The 17,640-nt window shown below is 42.1% G+C and overlaps 1 protein-coding gene across 1 annotated transcript in view; it reads right to left on the reverse strand.

Moving 5' to 3' along the window:
- Nucleotides 1–17,640, reverse strand: part of SWAP70 (switching B cell complex subunit SWAP70) — a 129,571-nt gene that overhangs the window by 16,230 nt on the left and 95,701 nt on the right. Inside the window, exons 4-5 of the mRNA XM_077453637.1 lie at nucleotides 11,436–11,663; nucleotides 1,607–1,753 (exon numbers count right to left, since the gene is read on the reverse strand). Coding sequence (XP_077309763.1) covers nucleotides 1,607–1,753; nucleotides 11,436–11,663 — 375 coding nt within the window. The remainder of the gene's footprint in view (nucleotides 1–1,606; nucleotides 1,754–11,435; nucleotides 11,664–17,640) is intronic.

A 17,640-nucleotide genomic window follows, 5' to 3' on the forward strand; every position in this document is an offset into this window, starting at 1 on the left:
GATTCGAATTCAAAAAGTTTTTGAATTCAAAAAGTTTTCCAATTTTCAAAAAGAATAAAATAGAATTTTTTTACTATTCTACTCCTTTATTTTCTATTCTATTTTATTCTCTTTGGAAATTGGAAAACTTTTCGAATTTGAAAACGATTCGAATTCAAAAAGTTTTTGAATTAAAATAGTTTTCCAATTTCCAAAAAGAATAAAATAGATTTTTTTTTCTATTCTATTCCATCTTATTCTCTTTGGAAATTGGAAAACTAGTTGAAAACGTTTCAAATTCAAATAGTTTTCCAATTTCCAAAAAGAATAAAATATAATTTTTTTTCTATTCTATTCCTTTATTTTCTATTCTATTTTATTCTCTTTGGAAATTGGAAAACTATTCGTATAGAAAATAAAGGAATAGAATAGGAAAAAAAATGTATATTCTATTCCTTTACTTTCTATTCCATTTTATACTTTTTGGAAATTGGAAAACTATTCGAAAACATTTCGAATTTGAAAACGATTTGAATTCAAAAAGTTTTTGAATTAAAATAGTTTTCCAATTTCCAAAAATCTTATTCTCTTTGGAAATTGGAAAACTAGTTGAAAACTTTACAAATTCAAATAGTTTTCCAATTTCCAAAAAGAATTGCTCTATTTTATATTCTATTTTATTCTGTTTGGAAATTGGAAAACAATTTGAATAGAAAATAAAGGAATAGAATAGGAAAAAAAATTATATTCTATTCCTTTATTTTCTATTCTATTTTATTTTCTTTGGAAATTGGAAAACTATTCGTATAGAAAATAAAGGAATAGAATAGGAAAAAAATGTATATTCTATTCCTTTATTTTCTATTCTATTTTATTCTCTTTGGAAATTGGAAAACTAGTTGAAAACTTTTCAAATTTGGAAAGTTTTCAAATTCAAATAGTTTTCCAATTTCCAAAAAGAATAAGTATAATTTTTTTTTTCTATTATATTCCTTTACTTTCTATTCCATTTTATACTTTTTGGAAATTGGAAAACTTTTCGAATTTGAAAACGATTCAGATTCGAAAAATTTTTGAATTCGAATAAATTTTACAATTTCCAAAACGAATAAAATCGCATTTTTTTTTTTTTAACTATAAAAGATGAATACCTATGATTGTCAGCTCCATCTAGTGGCCAATATGCGGTATCGTTTTCTGAAGTCAGCCAGTGAGAACGTATATATCGCATTTTCCCCACTAGATGGCGATGACAACCATACAAATGGATCTACTACAGAATATAAGCAGCCTGTAAGATTGTGTGTGACATTCGTCCAATAAATCGGGATCTATAAATACAGACGGCCCCTCAATATTTCCTCTTAAAGCATAACTCAAGCCAAACGTGTCCTTTGGTTTTGTATGGAAAGGGGTTACATCCCCTGTCAGGTTGTTTTTTTTTTTTGCTGGCTGTGTCCCTACTGTGGAGATTTATCCGCATTTCCTTTCCAGACAGGAAGTGATGGAAAATCTTTTCAACGGGGACACACAAAAAAAAATATTTCTAGTAGTGCGGGGGAAGGGTTAGAACCTTTTATTTTTTCTGGAGTTCTGCTTTAAAAAGGAAAGATGGCGGATTTGTTACCTCGACGCAGCAGTTGGGGTCCAGGGTGACGTCTCCCTTCTTGTCCTTCAAATCCTCGCCGACATAATAGGACAGGACATTCGGCTTCAGGACAAACCAGCGCTCCGTCCAGTTTTTCCTCTTGTGGCCCTTTTTCCACAGATATCCCTGCAGAGAAAAACCAGACTGGATTGAAGACCCGCCGACCGCCAATGTAGGGAGGACAAGACTAGAAATCCCAGCAAGTTAGTGCGCTAAGGGCTGTGCAATGATAGAAAGTAACATTGTTTATAAACATCGATCAGATGAGAGCTAGAGATACAAAGTAACATTGTTTATAAACATTGATCAGAGGGGAGATACAGAGATACAAAGTAACATTGTTTATAAACATCGATCAGACAAGAGATACAAAGTAACATTGTTTATAAACATTGATCAGACGGGAGATAGAGAGATACAAAGTAACATTGTTTATAAACATTGATCAGACGGGAAATAGAGAGATACAAAGTAACATTGTTTATAAACATTGATCAGACGGGAGATAGAGAGATAGAAAGTAACATTGTTTATAAACATTGATCAGACGGGAGATGGAGAGATACAAAGTAACATTATAAACATTTATCAGACGGGAGATGGAGAGATGCAAAGTAACATTGTTTATAAACATTGATCAGACGGGAAATAGAGAGATACAAAGTAACATTGTTTATAAACATTGATCAGACGGGAGATAGAGAGATACAAAGTAACATTGTTTATAAACATTGATCAGACGGGAGATGGAGAGATACAAAGTAACATTATAAACATTTATCAGACGGGAGATGGAGAGATGCAAAGTAACATTGTTTATAAACATTTATCAGACGGGAGATAGAGAGATACAAAGTAACATTGTTTATAAACATCGATCACAAGGGAGATAGAGAGATACAAAGTAACATTGTTTATAAACATTGATCAGACGGGAAATAGAGAGATACAAAGTAACATTGTTTATAAACATCGATCAGACGGGAAATAGAGAGATACAAAGTAACATTGTTTATAAACATTGATCAGACGGGAGATAGAGAGATACAAAGTAACATTGTTTATAAACATTGATCAGACGGGAGATGGAGAGATACAAAGTAACATTATAAACATTTATCAGACGGGAGATGGAGAGATGCAAAGTAACATTGTTTATAAACATTTATCAGACGGGAGATAGAGAGATACAAAGTAACATTGTTTATAAACATCGATCACAAGGGAGATAGAGAGATACAAAGTAACATTGTTTATAAACATTGATCAGACGGGAGATGGAGAGATGCAAAGTAACATTGTTTATAAACATTTATCAGACGGGAGATAGAGAGATACAAAGTAACATTGTTTATAAACATCGATCACAAGGGAGATAGAGAGATACAAAGTAACATTGTTTATAAACATTGATCAGACGGGAAATAGAGAGATACAAAGTAACATTGTTTATAAACATCGATCAGACGGGAAATAGAGAGATACAAAGTAACATTGTTTATAAACATTGATCAGACGGGAGATAGAGAGATACAAAGTAACATTGTTTATAAACATTGATCAGACGGGAGATGGAGAGATACAAAGTAACATTATAAACATTTATCAGACGGGAGATGGAGAGATGCAAAGTAACATTGTTTATAAACATTTATCAGACGGGAGATAGAGAGATACAAAGTAACATTGTTTATAAACATCGATCACAAGGGAGATAGAGAGATACAAAGTAACATTGTTTATAAACATTGATCAGACGGGAAATAGAGAGATACAAAGTAACATTGTTTATAAACATTGATCAGACAGGAGAGTAAGGAATACAAAGTAATATTGTGACTTTTGTATTTATTGTTTCATTCATCTGTAGATGAAAGGAATGATCTTTGATCACATGTGATGTCAGTTAAAGCAACCGGACAAATATATATTGATTTTAAAGGGGGGGGGGGGTTCTATTTAACTCTTTATTAACCTTTATTTTACCCCCATCACCTCTAATGAACTCCTTATAATCCGCTCCCCTTAAGTATTATTTTTCCTTTTTTTATTTCCAACCATAATATTTTAAAAAAAAATCTCAAACTAAAAAAGTACAACATTCAAATAAAAAGCGTCTTTATTTCATTTCTAAATAACTTTGCAAAGCTTCGAATTCAAATGATAATTTGGTGTAAAGAGGACAAATGACTCCATACATCTCCATACAATCTCCATACAATCTCCATACAACTCCATACAATCTCCATACAATCTCCATACAATCTCCATACAACTCCATACAATCTCTATACAACTCCATACATCTCCATACAATCTCCATACAACTCCATACAATCTCTATACAACTCCATACATCTCCATACAATCTCCATACAACTCCATACAATCTCCATACAATCTCCATACAACTCCATACATCTCCATACAATCTCCATACAACTCCATACATCTCCATACAACTCCATACAATCTCCATACAATCTCCATACAATCTCCATACAACTCCATACAATCTCCATACAACTCCATACATCTCCATACAATCTCCATACAACTCCATACAATCTCCATACAACTCCATACAATCTCCATACAATCTCCATACAATCTCCATACAATCTCCATACAATCTCCATACAACTCCATACATCTCCATACAATCTCCATACAACTCCATACAATCTCCATACAACTCCATACATCTCCATACAATCTCCATACAACTCCATACAATCTCCATACAACTCCATACAATCTCCATACAATCTCCATACAATCTCCATACAACTCCATACATCTCCATACAATCTCCATACAACTCCATACAATCTCCATACAACTCCATACAATCTCCATACAATCTCCATACAATCTCCATACAACTCCATACATCTCCATACAATCTCCATACAACTCCATACAATCTCCATACAATCTCCATACAACTCCATACAACTCCATACAATCTCCATACAATCTCCATACAATCTCCATACAATCTCCATACAATCTCCATACAACTCCATACAATCTCCATACATCTCCATACAATCTCCATACAACTCCATACAACTCCATACAATCTCCATACAATCTCCATACAATCTCCATACAACTCCATACAATCTCCATACAATCTCCATACAATCTCCATACAACTCCATACAATCTCCATACATCTCCATACAATCTCCATACAACTCCATACAATCTCCATACAATCTCCATACAATCTCCATACAACTCCATACATCTCCATACAATCTCCATACAACTCCATACAATCTCCATACAACTCCATACAATCTCCATACAATCTCCATACAATCTCCATACAACTCCATACATCTCCATACAATCTCCATACAACTCCATACAATCTCCATACAATCTCCATACAACTCCATACAACTCCATACAATCTCCATACAATCTCCATACAATCTCCATACAATCTCCATACAACTCCATACAATCTCCATACAATCTCCATACAATCTCCATACAACTCCATACAATCTCCATACATCTCCATACAATCTCCATACAACTCCATACAACTCCATACAATCTCCATACAATCTCCATACAATCTCCATACAATCTCCATACAACTCCATACAATCTCCATACAACTCCATACAATCTCCATACAATCTCCATACAATCTCCATACAATCTCCATACAATCTCCATACATCTCCATACAATCTCCATACATCTCCATACAACTCCATACAATCTCCATACATCTCCATACAATCTCCATACAATCTCCATACAATCTCTATACAACTCCATACAATCTCCATACATCTCCATACAATCTCCATACAATCTCCATACAACTGCATACAATCTCTATACAATCTCCATACAATCTCCATACATCTCCATACAATCTCCATACAATCTCCATACAATCTCTATACAACTCCATACAACTCCATACATCTCCATACAATCTCCATACAATCTCCATACAATCTCCATACAATCTCCATACAACTCCATACAATCTCCATACAATCTCCATACAACTGCATACAATCTCTATACAACTCCATACAACTCCATACAATCTCCATACAATCTCCATACAACTCCATACAACTCCATACAATCTCCATACAATCTCCATACAATCTCCATACAACTCCATACAATCTCCATACAATCTCCATACAACTGCATACAATCTCTATACAACTCCATACAATCTCCATACAATCTCCATACAATCTCCATACAACTCCATACAACTCCATACAATCTCCATACAATCTCCATACAATCTCCATACAATCTCCATACAACTCCATACAATCTCCATACAATCTCCATACAACTGCATACAATCTCTATACAACTCCATACAATCTCCATACATCTCCATACAATCTCCATACAACTCCATACAATCTCCATACAATCTCCATACAACTGCATACAATCTCTATACATCTCCATACAATCTCCATACATCTCCATACAATCTCCATACAACTCCATACAATCTCCATACAATCTCCATACAATCTCCATACAACTGCATACAATCTCTATACATCTCCATACAATCTCCATACAACTCCATACAATCTCCATACAACTCCATACAATCTCTATACAACTCCATACAATCTCCATACAACTCCATACAACTCCATACATCTCCATACAATCTCCATACAATCTCCATACAATCTCCATACAATCTCCATACATCTCCATACAATCTCCATACAACTCCATACAATCTCCATACAATCTCCATACAATCTCCATACATCTCCATACAATCTCCATACAACTCCATACAATCTCCATACAACTCCATACAATCTCCATACAATCTCCATACAACTCCATACAATCTCCATACAATCTCCATACAATCTCCATACAATCTCCATACAATCTCCATACAACTCCATACAATCTCCATACAATCTCTATACAACTCCATACAATCTCCATACAATCTCCATACAATCTCCATACAACTCCATACAATCTCCATACAATCTCCATACAACTCCATACAATCTCTATACAACTCCATACAATCTCCATACAATCTCCATACAACTCCATACAATCTCCATACAATCTCCATACAACTCCATACAATCTCCATACAATCTCCATACAACTCCATACAATCTCCATACAACTCCATACAATCTCTATACAACTCCATACAATCTCCATACAATCTCCATACAACTCCATACAATCTCCATACAACTCCATACAATCTCCATACAATCTCCATACAATCTCCATACAACTCCATACAATCTCCATACAACTCCATACAATCTCCATACAATCTCCATACAATCTCCATACAATCTCCATACATCTCCATACAATCTCCATACAATCTCCATACATCTCCATACAATCTCCATACAATCTCCATACAATCTCCATACAATCTCCATACAACTCCATACAATCTCCATACAATCTCCATACAATCTCCATACAACTCCATACAATCTCCATACAACTCCATACAATCTCCATACAATCTCCATACAATCTCCATACAATCTCCTCATCCACATCAATGATGGTTTTTAAACCAAAACTGATCAAAAGAAGAAAAAGGTGCATTTTTTTTTTTATTGTTTTATGTTTTCTGATGTGTGTATCGCCTAAAAAATAAAATCAATTTATGACACCAATAAACACAAAGAGAAGTTTTTGCGCCTTCATTCTATTTAAGATTCTATAACATTTTTTAATCAATGTAATTTTCTGAACTGACCATAAGAGGGCGCCAAAGCGCCAAAAATAAAATGAAAATGATGGTGAAAATGTATTTGTGACAAAGTTGCCGCCTGGAGAAGCCGGATTCAGGAATTCTGCAACCTTTTTATTTTCCAAAAATAAATACAAAATACAAATTGATATACAAAACCTCCCGTCATTATAATCTTTAATTTGCACTCTGTCCCCCAGCTGGGGAGATTTCCCTGCTATGGAGACAGGAAGTGACGGGAAATCTCTGCATTGGGGACACAAAACTGCAACGAGTTCTTTTTATTTCCAGTAAAATGGAAAAGAGGAAAATGCTCAGGATTGGATTGCAAAGGATTATTATTATTATTTATATATATATATATTAGGAACAGAGCACCACTGCAGAGATATTTGTTAGACATGTGCAATTCGTTTAGTTCCAAATTCATTTTTTAAAGAATTTTGACAAATTCGTTAATTGGGGGGATATCCGAATTTGCGAATTTCCAAATTTTTCCAAATATTCAGAAATTGGAAAATTCTAAATATTTCAGAAATTCTAAAATTTGAAAATCGGAATTTACGCACGGAGGAGATTGTACGGGAGAGATTGTACAGAGGAGATTGTACGGAGGAGATTGTACAGGGGAGATTGTACAGAGGAGATTGTACAGAGGAGATTGTACAGAGGAGATTGTACAGAGGAGATTGTACGGGAGAGATTGTACAGAGGAGATTGTACAGAGGAGATTGTACGGAGGGGATAGTACGGAGGGGATTGTACGGAGGGGATTGTACGGAGGAGATTGTATGGAGGAGATTGTACGGAGGAGATTGTACGGAGCAGATTGTACGGGAGAGATTGTACAGAGGAGATTGTACAGAGGAGATTGTACAGAGGAGATTGTACAGAGGAGATTGTACAGAGGAGATTGTACAGAGGAGATTGTACGGGAGAGATTGTACAGAGGAGATTGTACAGAGGAGATTGTACGGAGGGGATAGTACGGAGGGGATTGTACGGAGGGGATTGTACGGAGGAGATTGTATGGAGGAGATTGTACGGAGGAGATTGTACGGAGCAGATTGTACGGAGGGGATTGTACGGAGGAGATTGTACGGAGGGTATTGTACGGAGGGGATTGTACGGAGGGGATTGTACGGAGGGGATTGTACGGTGGAGATTGTACAGAGGGGATTGTACAGAGGGGATTGTACAGAGGGGATTGTACAGAGGAGATTGTACAGAGGAGATTGTACAGAGGGGATTGTACGGGGGAGATTGTACGGAGGAGATTGTACGGAGGAGATTGTACGGGGGAGATTGTACGGAGGGGATTGTACGGTGGAGATTGTACGGAGGAGATTGTACAGAGGGGATTGTACAGAGGGGATTGTACAGAGGAGATTGTACAGAGGAGATTGTACAGAGGGGATTGTACGGGGGAGATTGTACGGTGGAGATTGTACGGAGGAGATTGTACAGAGGGGATTGTACGGGGGAGATTGTACGGTGGAGATTGTACGGAGGGGATTGTACAGAGGGGATTGTACAGAGGAGATTGTACAGAGGAGATTGTACAGAGGAGATTGTACAGAGGGGATTGTACGGGGGAGATTGTACGGAGGAGATTGTACGGAGGAGATTGTACGGGGGAGATTGTACGGAGGGGATTGTACGGTGGAGATTGTACGGAGGAGATTGTACAGAGGGGATTGTACAGAGGGGATTGTACAGAGGAGATTGTACAGAGGAGATTGTACAGAGGGGATTGTACGGGGGAGATTGTACGGTGGAGATTGTACGGAGGAGATTGTACAGAGGGGATTGTACGGGGGAGATTGTACGGTGGAGATTGTACAGAGGGGATTGTACGGGGGAGATTGTACGGTGGAGATTGTACGGAGGAGATTGTACGGAGGAGATTGTACAGGGGAGATTGTACGGTGGAGATTGTACGGAGGAGATTGTATGGAGGAGATTGTACGGGGGGGATTGTACGGAGGGGATTGTACGGAGGAGATTGTACGGAGGGGATTTTACAGAGGGGATTGTACGGAGGGGATTGTACGGGGGGGATTGTACGGTGGGGATTGTACGGAGGGGATTGTACGGAGGAGATTGTACGGAGGGGATTGTACGGAGGAGATTGTACGGAGGAGATTGTACGGAGGAGATTGTACGAAGGAGATTGTACGGAGGAGATTGTACGGAGGAGATTGTGCGGAGGAGATTGTACAGAGGGGATTGTACGGAGGGGATTGTACGGAGGAGATTGTACAGGGGGGATTGTACGGAGGGGATTGTACGGAGGAGATTGTACGGAGGGGATTTTACGGAGGGGATTGTACGGAGGGGATTGTACGGTGGAGATTGTACGGAGGGGATTGTACGGGGGTGATTGTACGGAGGGGATTGTACGGTGGAGATTGTACGGAGGGGATTGTACGGTGGGGATTGTACGGGGGAGATTGTACGGTGGGGATTGTATGGAGGGGATTGTACGGAGGGAATTGTACGGAGGGAATTGTACGGGGGGAGATTGTACGGAGGAGATTGTATGGAGGAGATTGTACGGAGAAGATTGTACGGAGGGGATTGTACGGAGGGGATTGTATGGAGGAGATTGTACGGAGAAGATTGTACGGAGGGGATTGTATGGAGGAGATTGTACGGAGGGTATTGTACGGAGGGGATTGTACGGAGGAGATTGTACGGAGGGTATTTTACGGAGGGGATTGTACGGAGGGGATTGTACGGTGGAGATTGTACAGAGGGGATTGTACAGAGGGGATTGTACAGAGGGGATTGTACAGAGGAGATTGTACAGAGGAGATTGTACAGAGGAGATTGTACAGAAGGGATTGTACGGGGGAGATTGTACGGTGGAGATTGTACGGAGGAGATTGTACAGAGGGGATTGTACAGAGGGGATTGTACAGAGGGGATTGTACAGAGGAGATTGTACAGAGGAGATTGTACAGAGGAGATTGTACAGAGGGGATTGTACGGGGGAGATTGTATGGTGGAGATTGTACGGAGGAGATTGTACAGAGGGGATTGTACGGGGGAGATTGTACGGTGGAGATTGTACGGTGGAGATTGTACGGAGGAGATTGTACGGAGGAGATTGTACAGGGGAGATTGTACGGTGGAGATTGTACGGAGGAGATTGTACGGAGGAGATTGTACGGAGGGGATTGTACGGAGGAGATTGTATGGAGGAGATTGTACGGAGGGGATTGTACGGGGGAGATTGTACGGGGGGGGATTGTACGGAGGGGATTGTACGGAGGAGATTGTACGCAGGGGATTTTACAGAGGGGATTGTACGGAGGGGATTGTACGGGGGGGATTGTACGGTGGGGATTGTACGGAGGGGATTGTACGGAGGGGATTGTACGGAGGAGATTGTACGGAGGAGATTGTACGGAGGAGATTGTACGGAGGGGATTGTACGGAGGGGATTGTACAGTGGAGGGGATTGTACGGAGGGAATTGTACGGAGGGGATTGTACGGAGGGAATTGTACGGAGGAGATTGTACGGAGGAGATTGTACAGAGGGGATTGTACGGAGGAGATTGTACGGAGGGGATTGTACGGAGGGGATTGTACGGAGGGGATTGTACAGTGGAGGGGATTGTACGGAGGGGATTGTACGGAGGGGATTGTACGGTGGAGATTGTACGGAGGAGATTGTACGGAGGAGATTGTACGGAGGGGATTGTACGGAGGGGATTGTACGGAGGGGATTGTACGGAGGGGATTGTACAGTGGAGGGGATTGTACGGAGGGAATTGTACGGAGGGGATTGTACGGAGGGAATTGTACGGAGGAGATTGTACGGAGGAGATTGTACAGAGGGGATTGTACGGAGGAGATTGTACGGAGGGGATTGTACGGAGGGGATTGTACGGAGGGGATTGTACGGAGGGGATTGTACGGAGGGGATTGTACAGTGGAGGGGATTGTACGGAGGGAATTGTACGGAGGGGATTGTACGGTGGGGATTGTACGGAGGAGATTGTACAGTGAAGGGGTCTTCTTACCTGTTTCAGTACATCCAGCACAAGCTCACTGAAGACCTCGTTGATGGCCATGGAGACGGTGGTGAAGTCGGTTCCTTTACTGAACTGCCCGCTTCCAATCAGATCGATGAGCTCCCAGACGGACAGACCGCTCGGCTTATTGTGGAGGCCGATTTTATAATCTTCAAACAGAGCTTGCTGCCATCCGCTGCCCATCGCCTCCGCCAGCTTCTTCAGGAAATACTCCATCTGAGAAGAGACATCCAATCGTTATCTTTATGTGTATGGGACCCGTGTGAAATATCCAATAATGTGCCCGCTATTTCCTCCCACTGGGGTCGCCCCCCATGACCACGCCTTCATCTTCTTTTGGACAGCGCCATCTTTGCTCAGGCATCATCCGAGGTCACCCTCCACTTCCTGGCCTCAGACATGACAGTCATGGAAGTCCTGGTGCCTGTGCAGTTCTTGGCTGAGCTCACAAATGTCTGATCCACCCCCAGCCCCTGCCTCTCACCTCGTGACCTGCTGCAAATTACAAAGTCGTAATCTGATCACTGGGGGGGAGGGGAGACTGAGGAAATGCTTCCTCCTGCCTGCAGCAGACTGATGACATCATCACAGCCTAGGCAAAGTCACCGGAGGAGGGGGAACTGAGGAAATGTTTCCTCCTGCCTGCGGCAGACTGATGACATCATCTCAACCTTTGCAAAGTCACTGGGTGAGGGGAGACTGAGGAAATGTTTCCTCCCGCCTGCGGCAGACCGATGACATCATCTCAGCCTAGGCAAAGTCAATGGGGGAGGGAAGACTGAGGAAATGCTCCCTCCCGCCTGCGGCAGACCGATGGCATCATCTCAGCCTAGACAAAGTCACTGGGTGAGGGGAGACTGAGGAAATGTTTCCTCCCGCCTGCGGCAGACCGATGACATCATCTCAGCCTAGGCAAAGTCAATGGGGGAGGGAAGACTGAGGAAATGCTCCCTCCCGCCTGCGGCAGACCGATGGCATCATCTCAGCCCAGGCAAAGTCACTGGAGGAGGGGAGACTGAGGAAATGCTTCCTCCGGCCTGTGGCAGACTGATGACATCATCTCAGCCTAGGCATAGTCACTGGAGTAGAGGAGACTCTGCTGGTGAGTAGTGGTTTCCATTAACTCTCCCAGTGGAGACTTGAGGAACACTATTGGTCAGTGGAGAACAGGTGACTCCTGTGATCCCACAGTGTAGATCTCCCTGGCTGAGCAGCCATTGGCTAAACCTGAGGGATGGGGATGGTCCAACTTAGACCGAACCAAGGACAGGGATTTGATGGGGGGGGACACAAGAAAGGGTGGTGGACACACAAGTTGGAGGTAAGTCCCAGAAGGTTCCTGCGGCTTGGCAGACAACCTGAATGAGCAAAACTCATCACTTCCTTCACATTTATGTAAAAATCGTATTTAGAACCGACTTAGAACTCCCAAGCGTATTTTATATATATATATTCTGAAAGCAGAGGCCCCAGAGAATAAAATAGTGGCTGTTGCATTTTTTTTTCATGTCTCACCATATTTGCACAGCCGTTCATCAAATGCAATCAGTCGTCTTGTGATCGAATGTTATTAAAAAATTCCCCTTTCCTTTTCAATCTGCAGCCGCTGTCATTTTCTATATATGAACCGGAATATGTCTCTATGGGGGTTGTTCTGTACACAGAGTGAGCCCCGCCCACTTCCCCAAAAAACATCATTTCCTGCTCCTGTGATTGGCCCATTTCAGGCATCCCCTGCAACATGAATGTCATTTTTCGTGAGATATTTCCAATAGAAACCCGTCTAAAGGGATGCAGGCCCAGCGGGTTTCCTCATTAGTGCTCTGCAGCTGCACTCCGGACAGTTAATGATGAAGCCCCTCCCATTAGACCCACTCAGTACAGAGGCACAGACACACACACAGGGATTTCTTCAGAATAGCAAAAGGTCGGAATCTGCAACAAAGGTCGTTATCATCCTTGTAATGTACAGAGATCACCCCGAGGGGGGTGTTTTTCTCAACAAAATGATGAGGTTACATCGAGCAAATAGATACCAAATATGCCAAGACTGAAAACTGAAAACTCCGGTGAAATTGGGACAAACCGCCCAAAATTCTCCATCGATTATGTTTTAAAAGTTAAAAGAGATCATCATGAAATCCACTTCCACTGACACCAATGATGGGACACTATTCCTCCCACTGACACCAATGATGGGGCACTATTCCCCCCAGTGACACCAATGATGGGGCACTATTCATCCCACTGACACCAATGATGGGGCACTATTCCTCCCACTGACACCAATGATGGGGCACTATTCCTCCCACTGACACCAATGATGGGGCACTATTCCTCCCACTGACACCAATGATGGGGCACTATTCCCCCCAGTGACACCAATGATGGGGCACTATTCCCCCCAGTGACACCAATGATGGGGCACTATTCCTCCCACTGATACCAATGATGGGGCACTATTCCCCCCACTGACACCAATGATGGGGCACTATTCCTCCCACTGATACCAATGATGGGGCACTATTCCTCCCACTGACACCAATGATGGGGCACTATTCCTCCCACTGACACCAATGATGGGGCACTATTCCTCCCACTGACACCAATGATGGGGCACTATTCCTCCCACTGACACCAATGATGGGGCACTATTCCCCCCAGTGACACCAATGATGGGGCACTATTCCCCCCAGTGACACCAATGATGGGGCACTATTCCTCCCACTGATACCAATGATGGGGCACTATTCCCCCCAGTGACACCAATGATGGGGCACTATTCATCCCACTGACACCAATGATGGGGCACTATTCCTCCCACTGATACCAATGATGGGGCATTATTCCTCCCACTGATACCAATGATGGGGCATTATTCCTCCCACTGACACCAATAATGTAATTTTTTTACCCCCACTGACCACCATGTCTATGGCACTGTTTACTCCCACTGGCCACAGTCCGGCCCCCCCTAAAGTTTGAAGGGCAGAAAACTGTCCCTTTGTTCAAAAGTTTGGAGACCCCTGTTTTAGAATTATTGCTCTTGCAGTGATATTGTGGTGCAATCACCATTTACATATATATGACAGACCTATACACACAGTTTCACTTCCCTATATGCACAGGGGGTGGGGGAGCTTTATATATATAATTATATTTTTTATTTATTTATTTTTTTGCATTTAACTTTAGATATCACAAGGGGGGCAAATAAGCCCCCCCTGTGACAGGTTCGGGCCGGTGACAGCCGTGATCCTGGTGTAACCACCGGCTGACAGGATGCTTTAATGCAGACGGCGGTCAGCAAGTGGTTAAAGTTTCTGTGAGTGGGCGGGGGAGGGGTGGGTGCTGGATGTGTGAGACTACATAGTGAAAAAAAAAAAAAAAAGCCCATCTAGGTTATTTTTGTTGATTTTTTTTTTTCTTTTTATCAACTGCTGAGTGTGTGGCGGATTGTACTGCAAGGGATTCTCAGTGGCCGCTCCACTTGTGGAAGGACGCTTCACCTTTGTCTCCATCCAATAAACTTCCCGCAGAGGTCGTGTTTCATGATTCCATCTGTGCAGAGAATTCTCTCTGCTCTTCTGAAACCACAGGCATCAAAAGAAAGGAAGGAAGAAAAAAAAAATTAAAAAAAAACGGGCAATCTGCCAAGAATCAAAACATTCTTTAGCAGTGGAACTTAAGTAATAAGTATAAACATTGTAACAATTTGTCAATGGAATAGACTTCTGTGTGTAAATGAGGAAAGTTTAACCACTTCAGCCCCGGACCAATTTGCAGCCAAAGGACCAAGGCCCCTTTTTGCGATTCGGCGCTGCGTCGCTTTAACTGACTATTGCGCGGTCATGCGACGTGGCTCCCAAACAAAATTGACGTCATTTTTTTCCCCATCAATAGAGCTTTCTTTTGGTGGTATTTGATCACCCCTGCGGTTTTTATTTTTTGCGTTATAAACAAAAATAGAGCAACAATTTTGAAAAAAATGCATTATTTTTTACTTTTTGCTATAATAAATATCCCCAAAAAATATATAAAATTTTTTTTTCCTCAGTTTAGGCCGATACGTATTCTTCTACATATTTTTGGTAAAGAAAAAAAAATCGCAGTTAGCGATTATTGATTGGTTTGCACAAAAGTTATAGCGTTTACAAAATAGGGGATAGTTTTATAGCATTTTTGTTAATATATTTTTTTTTTACTAGTAATGGCGGCGATCAGCGATTTTTATTGTGACTGCGACATTGTGGGGGACACATTTTTGACACATTTTTGGGACCATTGTCATTTATACAGCAATCAGTGCTATTTAAATGTGCTGATTCCTGTGTAAATGACACTGGCAGTGAAGGAGTTAACCACTAGGGGCAGTGTAGTGTTATGTGTGACGTTAGGTGTTTTTTTTTTATCGTAGGGGGTAGGGTTGCCACCTTTTCTTTAAGTTTTTTTTTTTTTTTTTTAAAAGCCAGCAGCTACAAATACTGCAGCTGCTGACTTTTAAAATAGTGACACTTACCTGTCCAGCGCGCCCGCGATGTCGGCACCCGAAGCCGATCTCTAGATCATCTCTCACCGCCATCTTGGGTATGGGAATCAGGAAGTGGAGCCTTTCAGCTTCATTTCCCGTTTCCTTACTGCGCATGCGCGAGTTGCGCTGCGCAATAAGGACGGTCCCCCGCTGCCTCTGGGATCTGTGTGTTTCCCAGCAGGCAGCGGGGCACTTGCGGAAGGGGGCGTAATCTACGCCCCTTTCCGCAGAGAGCTATCCCGGAAGTGGGTGCAGTTACCTGGATTATCCAGGTAATTGCACCCCCCTCCCCCCTGAAAGGTGCCAATTGTGGCGCCGGAGGGGGGGGAGGGTTCCGATGAGCGGAAGGTCCATTTTAGGGTGGACCTCCGCTTTAAGTCAAACCCGAACACTTTAGCTCCACGCAGCAATTTTTTTTAATAGTATAAACTATACATATATTTTGCTATTAAATAACATTTCTAATCATATGAAGTTAATCACAAGAGTCCCCCTTTACATCAGGGTCCGCAGAGTTCCTCTTTTACATCTGAACTCACAGAGTTCCCTTTCACTGTAAGGGGGGGACTCTGCAGACTCTGATGTAAGGGAGAACTCTGGGGACTCTGTCATAAGGGGTGCTCTGGGAACCCTGATTTAAGGTGGAACATTAAGAACTCTGATGTATGGAGAAGATTCTGATGTAAGGGGGAACACTGTGGCCTCTGGTGTAAAGGGGAACTCTGATGTAAAGGGTGCTCTGAGAACCCTGACTTGCCTTAGTGTATTCACTCACTCACTCACTCCTTGGCAGTCAGCACCTTCAAATTTCCAGCCCCAACTTTCCATTTCTGAGGCACAGCGCCGGGGATTGGAGTGTGGGCAGACACAGAGGGGTAGGAGTGTTTGGGGGGTGGGGTGGGGGTGGAAGCTGCAGGGAAGCCATAGTCAATCTAAATAATGTGTCCGGGTTTCAGGCAGTCTGAAACCCGGACGCACGATTCCAAACCCGAACTGTCCGGGTGAATCCTGGACAGGTGGCAACCCTAGTAGGGGGCGTGGCCTGGCATGTGACATCACTGGTCGTCCTTCCCTATAAAAGGGAAGAGACAATCGTGACAGCCACACAGGGAAGCACATGGGAGAGGTTTGTTTACACAGACCTCTCCTCGTTCTTCAGCTCTGTGACCCGATCGCGGGACACCAGCGGCGATCGGGTCCGCTGGTCCCGCGGCCACGGTCACGGAGCACAGGACCGGGTCGGGAGCGCGCCGCTGGCGGCGCGCTCCCGGCCCACAGCTGGGCACTTAAAGAATCACGTACAGCTACGTGATTGTGCCCAGCCGTGCCATTCTGCCAACGTACATCGGCGTGAGGCGGTCCTTAAGTGGTTAAACACTAAACCTTTTTCTGACATTTGTTGGTTTCAAGTTAAAATCTTTTTTTTTTTTTCATGCTAGAAAATTACTTAGAACCCCCCAAACATTATATATATATATATTAGTAGACACCCTAGAGAATAAAATGGTGGTTGTTGCAATATTTTACGTCGCGTTGTATTTGCGCAGCGGTCTTTCAAATGCAATTTTTTTGGAATAGTGATTAGCCCAATTTTTTTTTTTTGTATAATGTGAAAGATTTTACGTCTCGAGAATCGTGATCTTTTTATTCTAAGCAAAAAAA

The sequence above is a fragment of the Lithobates pipiens genome, unplaced genomic scaffold, assembly GCF_037356315.1.
Source record: "Lithobates pipiens isolate NorthernLeopardFrog02 unplaced genomic scaffold, aLitPip1_a1.2 Scaffold_24, whole genome shotgun sequence".
NCBI classification, from domain to species: Eukaryota; Metazoa; Chordata; class Amphibia; order Anura; family Ranidae; genus Lithobates; species Lithobates pipiens.